The following is a 7893-nucleotide window of genomic DNA, read 5'->3' as shown; positions in this document are numbered from 1 at the left end:
TCCTATCTATGAAACCTTGAATCTCAGAAACTTCCCTGATGAAACTCCAAAGGCACACTTACTTGGATTCAGCTTCATATTGTATCATCTAAGTGTGTCAAAGTTCTCCCTATAGGTCGTCCAGATGTTTCTTCTTGTCTAAGCTCTTCACCAGCATATTGCCCATATAAACTTCTACATTCCGCCCTATTTGTGGATAGAACATGCGATTGACTAACCTCTAATAAGTTGTAATGAATGGTGTCTTCTCTTGATCTGCCCCATCCATCTTTATCTGATTATACCCTGAGAAGGCATCCATGAAGCTTAGCAATTGATGACCTGCTGTTGAATCTACCAATTGATCAATGCGTGCCAAAGGATAACTATCCTTGGGGCAAGTTTTGTTCAAATCAGTGAAGTCTAAACACATCCTCCACTTGCCATTTGCCTTCTTAACCATCACCATGTTAGCTAACCAATCCATGTAATAGACTTCCCGAATATATTTGGCTATGGTTAACTTTTGGACCTTTTTGATAGCATTGTCTCGCTTAGGAGCAAAGACCCTCTTCTTCTGATGAATAGGCTTGGAAGATAGGTGTACATTTAATCGATAAGTAATAACACTTAGGTCAATTCTCGACATGTCTTTCATGACTCCATGCAAAAACATCGATACTCTTCCTTAAAAACTGGATGAGGTCTTGCTTCTTCTTCTCTTCTATACTTGTTCCGATTCTAGTAAACTTCTCGGAATTACCCTCTTCCAAAAGGATGTCTTCTAGTACTTCGGTGAGCTCTGCAATAATCCTTTTCTCCTCTATGCTCATTGTTTGCACGTGCTCGTCCATAGCCAACATGGCTAGGTAACACTCTCTAACGGCTAACTGATCTCTTTGCACTTGCCCTATCTCATACTCTGTTGGGAATTTGACTGATAGATGGTAGGTAGATGTTACTGCCTTCCAACTATTTAAAGTTGGTCTTCCAATAATGGCATTATAAGAAGACGAACAATCCACCACGAGGAAATTCACTTCCTTGGTTATCTGTTGTAGGTATGCTCCACCACTACAGGTAATGTAATAGTGCCTACAGGTTGCACTTTCATTCCTCCAAATCCCACCAAGGGTGAACATACTAGATGCTATTGATCTTGTCCAAGCCTCATTTGTTGGAAGGTAGGGTAATATAAGATGTCTGTCAAACTTCTATTATCCACCAACACCTTTCTAGTTGTATAATCCGAAATGAGCAAAGTGATGACAATCGCATCATCATGTGGTTGATGGATTCTTTCAACATCCTCGTCTATGAACCTAATGGCTTGCTCATTTGCCCCCTTTGTCCTTGGTAGTCATCCAGAGAGTTGGACATTTTGTACCACTTTTAGGTATGTCTTCCTTGACTTGGAAGATTGCTCTATTGAAATTCCTCCTATAATAACTCTTATTTCTCCAAATGGGGGTCGTGATCACTCTTCTACCTTTCCTTTCAACTTCTCATCTTTATGATCTCTTCCAACGAAATGTCTCAACGTTCCTTGTCTAATAAGATTCTCTATTTGCTACTTCAAGTCATAACGTTCATCCGTGTCATGCCCATGATCTCTATGGAAGAGGCAATACTTGTTCTTATTGCGCTTATTGGGATCTGCCTTCATCTTTTCTGGCCACTTCAAGGATGGGTCATTCTTGATTTGCATAAGCACCTGATCAAGTGGCACGTTCAAGGGTGTGTAGTGCTAACTCCTTCCTGAAAATGATCCTACCTTCCTTTTATCTCTATCTTTATTCTCTCCCATCCGGGCCTTCTTTGGACGAGGGCCTTGTTTAGGATAGCGTGGGAGGTCTGCTTCCATTCGCTCTGCTCTCCTCCTCTTCTTAGCAATGATTGCATCTTCTACATTCATGAAGTTTTGGGCTAAATGGACGAGTTCAGCCATGGTCTGTGGCTCTTGATCATATAGCTTGTGGATAAATAAATCCAAACTAACTCCATTATGGAAGGCTACCAATAATAACTTGTCAGCAATCTCGTCTACCATCAAGGCTTCCCTGTTGAAGTGAGTGATGAAAGACCACAAGCTCTCATTTTCTCCTTGTTCTATAGTCAACAAGCTGGACGAGGAGTGTTTATGCCTTTGCCCTCTAATAAGTTGTTAACGAACAACTTACTCAACTCTTCAAAAGAACCAACAGTGTTCAAAGGTATCTTGCTAAACCACACTTGTGCTGACCCCTTAAGGGTGGTTGGGAAGGCCCTGCACATTATCTCATCTGAAACTCCTTGAAGGTGCATTATGGTCTTGAAGGTTGCTATGTGATCACATGGATCGCGTGTTCCATCATACGAATCTAAGGAATGCATCTTGAACTTAGAAGAGGGGGATGACTATTGATGGAAGCTATGACAGGAGAATCAATTCAATGAACTAAGTCATCTACGTGATTCGTCATTTGCATATTCTCCCTCATCTCATCCATGACTCTCTTCATTTGATCCATCTCCCTCTCCAAGTGTGGCACCCTTTGTGAAGCAATACCCTTTGAGTAATTCTCGCACTCCACATTTTCTCCTTCTCCAACTTCTTGACTCTGAGCTTATCCTTCCTCGCATCGTTCATGACACTGCCACCTTTGATTGATCTCGAGGTCAGCTCTTGATTTTGATGGGTTAACTCTGCAATGGCGGCTGCCATGGACTGTATTTGTTGGACAGAAGGTGGTTGCATGATAGGTGCTAACTAGTGAGTATGGTTGGGATGTTTGGAAGCGTTCCCACTCTCCTGGTGGCCTGGACTAGTGGCTATTGACCTTGTCCGGACCATACAGCCTTTTGTTTAAGAAAGATAAATGGCAAAACACAAATTTAACTTTTCCACAAACAGCACTAACTAATGATACATAGAAAATCAGTAGGCTGAATACTCCGGGTTTCAATGGGCTAGTGATTGCTTAGAAGGCCTGAAAAGAAAGAAACACAAGATCAAAGGTGACCGGGGTAAACCGGTTAAAAACCCTCTGATGCTTAAGTTAGTTTTCCCTCTAGAACTTAAGAATTTCAACTTTAGGAGTAGTGGAAACTTACTTTCATTTGGTGTGGATGAGTCCTTATATATTGAGTTTTGGAGGGATTACTTGTTTAGTAACGTCCTCAATGTGTGTGGAAGTTGGAAGGTTCAGACTTAACTTTCACAACTGCTATAGAAGTTAGAATGTTCAATCTTATCTTCTACAACTACCATTGGAAGTTATAAAATTTCTTTTAAGCTTGGGAATTTGGATACCCACTTGTTTTAAAGGGAATCCACATTCCTACTGAAATGGAGTTAAAAGGGGAATCTGATTCCCTAGCATTTGATTCCCTAGTGTGAACTCACTGAGTTTAATTCTTTGTGCTTAAGGATTTTTTATTTCTCATGTTCATACTGTTCCCATAGATAGATGTGCATTTCTTTATGCTCTTGTTACTGATGGTTCTATGTGTTTTCCCATTATGTTTATTCAAACCATTGTTGATATCTATAGGAGTACTAGTAAAGCTCAAAAGTTATTCCTTCCCATGTACATATATAGGATTTTGAGGTTTCTAGGGTTGTCAGTTTTTCCTCCCTTAGAGTTAGTTCACATCACTGCCCCTATAAGAGCTACCTTTCTTAGACAGCGACAGGCAAAGATGAAAAGTGTTAAGCCAAGCACTGGGACGTCAAAGAGATCACAAGGAGAAGCTTCTACTACAGCTCCTACCTTTGGTACTATGCCTGCTACTAAGGAGACTTGTGGATCCGATTGCAATTGTGGATCCTTCTGGTGGTGTTAACAATGCAGACCCTACTGTTGCCTCTCCTCTCTCACTCTGTGCCATGATGCAATCCTTCATGACTACACAGGTAGCACATGGACAGCTTTTGGATGAGTTGTTGACAGAAGTTGCATCCTTAAGAGAAAATTTTGCGGAGTACAAGAGTGCTTTTCCACCTCCTCCACCCTCTAATGACTAACTTTACCTTTGGCAATTCGTAACAAAAAGGGGGAGTAGGTTTAGGACTTTTTGTATTTAGGAGGAGTAGAGTTTTGATGTTTAGGGGGGGGGGTTTGATATATTTTTTTTCCTTGGTTTTGAAGTTTATATTTCATTGTTTATATCTGTTTAGTGCTTATGTTCTTGATTCACAAACATTGATGTGCTTTTTGGGGATGATAGTTATTGATGATGAGGTTATTCATTATTGATGTGTTCACTGTTTCTTTATATGTTTTGTGAATTAAAGTTTAGATTTTTACTTAGATTATGTTACTGTATCTTCCACACTTGCGTTTATGGTTTGTTTTCAGTATTTTAGAAATTTACAGGTTAATTCATTCAACAGTTGATGTCTATACTAGCAACTAATAGTTAGTAGTTGTGTAAGAATTGTGTTAGGGCAACATCTTGTATTTTGGCTGGTATTGAATTTAAGCATTACATTTTGTATGTGTGTTTTGTCACGGATTGCCAAATAGAGAGATTGTTAGGTTCTAAAAATTTAGGTTTAAATGTTTAGAATCATATTTTTATTATGTTGGCAAACCGAGAACAAAATATGTCTAGTCTAGGTCTTTAGGCAATGCTTAAAAGTGGTTGTTTTAAGATTCAAGTACAGTTGATTGTAGAAAAAGGAAGTGTGGTTCTGCCTTGCTCAACCAATCAAGAATTAGGCTCGACCGATCGAAAATCGCAGGTCTAGTTTTTCTGCAAAATTTTTAAACAGACCTAAGCCCGCGAAAACCTTTAGGGTTTCATCTAAACTTCTCCACATATAAAAGGGAAACCCTAGCCACATTTTGAAGACTTGTGTGTTACTTTTTATAAGATCTGAGAGGTTTTGTACCTTTTAACTACACAAGAATCTACTGGAGCAAGAATTTCAATCAAGCATTAGTTGAACATAGTTACTACACCAAGATCATTACTGATGGTGATCTGAAACCTTTGAGAGGGAACTCAAAGTCACAAGCAAGGCGGCTTGTGTTGGTATAAATCTAAAAAGAAAAGGATTCCGTGAATTCAGAACTTGCACATGGTCGTGTCAATAAGTTACTACAGGAGAGAACAATAGATTTAGGGTTAAATCTAATTGTAAAAACTTCAATTCTCTTATAGTGGATTTACTTTACCTTAAGGATAGCTAGGTCAAATCATCTCCAGGTTTTTACCTTGAAACGATTTATTTCATCAATTTTTCTGTGTCATCATATCGTGGTGTTATTTACTTTTCCACTTTTATGCATGATATAATATATGCTTGTTTAACCTAGATCTGAATAATAAACCTAAGTAATCACTTGGGTAATATATTAGGTTAAACAATCTTGTTACTGATGGTTCTATGTGTTTTCCCTCTATGTTTTTTCAAACCATTGTTGATATCCATTGGAGTACTAGTAAAGCTCAAAAGTTATTCTTTCCCATGTAGGCATGTGCATATATAGGATTTTGAGGTTTCTAGGTTGTCAATTTTTCAAGATTTAATTGATTTATTCAAAACCACATTGTTCTAAGGTATTGTGACATTTAATGGTTGCCTCATTCATGAATAGGGGCGGAAGGGTCTTTTTGCAAACACTATGCAATGTTAGCGGTGTAAATCCAAAATTTTGAAACTTTAAAAGATAAAATTCAAATTTATCAAATTTAAGAGTGTAAATTGCAATTTAGTCTAGCCAAATTGACAAATCAATTTAAGAATGTAACTTTTTATTTAGTCTGACCAAATTGACAAATCACTTAATCTAAAGAAGTCCTTCAAAACTAAAATAAAATAATAATAATAATAATAAACAAACTAAAGTTAATTTTTGACGATAAGTCACAGGGGCAACCTGTGTAAGTATTGAACTCATTACCACCACCCTCCATCATATTTTTACAAGGACTTTGTAATAAAGTCTCTTGATTGCTTATATGTTCATTCAAGAATAGAATTCACTTAGTTATTGTTTAACCATTTCAGTAATGTCATAGAGACTGAGGGGCTGTTTGGATTTGCTATTTCCATAACTCATAACTCTGTTTCCATCACTCATAACTCAAAAATGGTGGGACCCATGGCTAAGAAGTCCATTTAGTTTTTGTTTCTAGTTTTTGTTTCCATCACTCAATTCTCTAATTTTTGAGTGATGAGTTATGGAAATTGAAAACACATTTTAGGTGTTTTCAGTTTCCATAAATCTGTTTTCAATGGCATTTCTGTAATTAAAACTACATATAGGGTCCCACGGTCAGAGTCCAGCCGCAACTTTTGACCTTTTTTTTTCCCTTCACTGGGTTCGGTGAGTTTGGTTTCTTCATCTTCTTTTTTTTCTTTTTCCTTTCACACTAGGTGGCTTCTTCTTCTTCTTCTTTTTTCTTTTCCCTTTCACGCTGGTCTTGGTCTTCTTCCTTAAGTTTTTTTTTTTTTTTCCTTCTTCTTTCACTGGGTTCGGTGAGTTTGGGTTTCTGGTTTTTTTTTTTTTTCTTTTTCTTCTTCAAGTAAGGTAATGAAAGGATGAGGATCAGATTCACATGAGTTTGAAACATAAGGGAAGACTGACTCATGAACAATGACATCCCTTGAGACAAAAACAGTATGAGACTCAAGATGAAAAGGCTTATATCCTTTTATATTGAAAGGATAACCAATAAAAACACATTTTCTTGCTCTTGGAGAGAACTTGTTCCTAGTATGAGCAATAATGGAAGCAAAACACAAACAACCAAACACCTTGAGATGATTATAATTTGGTGGCCTTTTAAAAGAAGTTCAAAAGGTGTTTTATCATTCAATAAAGGAGAGGGCAATCTGTTAATTAGATAGGCTACAGTTAAAACACAGTCACCCCAAAATAGGATATGAATTTGAGATTGAATTTGCAGTGCTCTAACTATGGAAAGGAGATGTTGATGTTTCCTTTCCACAACAAAATTTTGTTGTGGAGTGTAAACATAGCTATGTTGGTGAATGATATCATGAGAATTAAGAAAATCTGGCATATCAAATTTCTTGGCATTATCAGTTCTTATAGCTTTGATTTTTAGTCCAACCTATGTAGAAACCACAATATAAAAAGAATGAAACAACTGCCTAACTTCAGACTTTGACCTCATAAAAAACAACCATGTTGCTCTGGTTGCATCATCCACAACAGTTAAAAAATATTTGAAGCCATTTAAAGTAGGAGTTGAATATAGTCCCCATACATCCATATGAACCAAATCAAAAGTACAACTACTAATTTTATTATTGAAAGGAAAAGGCAATCGTTTAAGTTTTGCCATAGGACAAACTCGATAGTCTTTATTACAAGAAGATTGTAAAGAAGGAATAACATGACTCAAAAATTAAGTTTGATGTCAGAAGGGTGACCTAATCTTGCATGCCAAAGGAAAGAAGAGTGACAATGAGAATTTGTAGAAGTTGCTACGGAGAAAGGATGAAATGCAGAACTGATTTTGTGAGCAGCTAAGAAGTCAGCAAAGGAAGAACCAGGAGTATGCTGAAGGCTTTCACACTACATCAGGTACAATCCATCAATTTCCTTTCCCATCCTAATCGTTTTCCAATATAAAAGGTCCTGGACAAAACAATAAGCAAAAAGGAAAACAAGGCAGTATGGTTGAGATTGAGTAATTGTACTAACAGATAAAAGGTTAAAAGTGAAAGATGGAACACAAATGACATTTTTGAGAGTGAGAGAGGAAGATAGAATAACAATTCCAATGTGAGTCACTTAAATTGCAGAGACTTAGAGACAGTGTAATCTAATTCTTCTTATTTTTTAATTACTAAACTAAAAAAAAGGTGTAATCCATATTGCATAATTTTTTTTAGTTTTATTTTTTTTAGGAAGATTTTTTTTAGATTTAAAATGATAAGACACGTAAAAAAAA

The 7893-nt window shown here is 36.9% G+C and overlaps 1 protein-coding gene across 1 annotated transcript; it reads right to left on the bottom strand.

Annotated features, from left to right (window-relative positions):
- Positions 1-1549: 1549 nt before the first annotated feature.
- LOC112025548 (uncharacterized) lies at positions 1550-2683 on the bottom strand. Its single transcript, XM_024058216.1, has 4 exons — positions 2528-2683; positions 2153-2376; positions 1754-2039; positions 1550-1693 (listed from the first exon to the last, which is right to left on the bottom strand). Exons 1-4 carry the CDS (start codon positions 2681-2683, stop codon positions 1550-1552), a joined length of 810 nt encoding a protein of 269 aa, XP_023913984.1.
- Positions 2684-7893: the final 5210 nt, after the last annotated feature.

The sequence above is a fragment of the Quercus suber genome, unplaced genomic scaffold (genome assembly GCF_002906115.3).
Source record: "Quercus suber isolate HL8 unplaced genomic scaffold, Cork oak 2.0 scaffold_483, whole genome shotgun sequence".
In the NCBI taxonomy this organism is placed as follows: Eukaryota; Viridiplantae; Streptophyta; class Magnoliopsida; order Fagales; family Fagaceae; genus Quercus; species Quercus suber.
The sequence above is the reverse complement of the archived record's forward strand: the minus strand, read 5'-3'. Positions and strand labels throughout refer to the sequence as shown.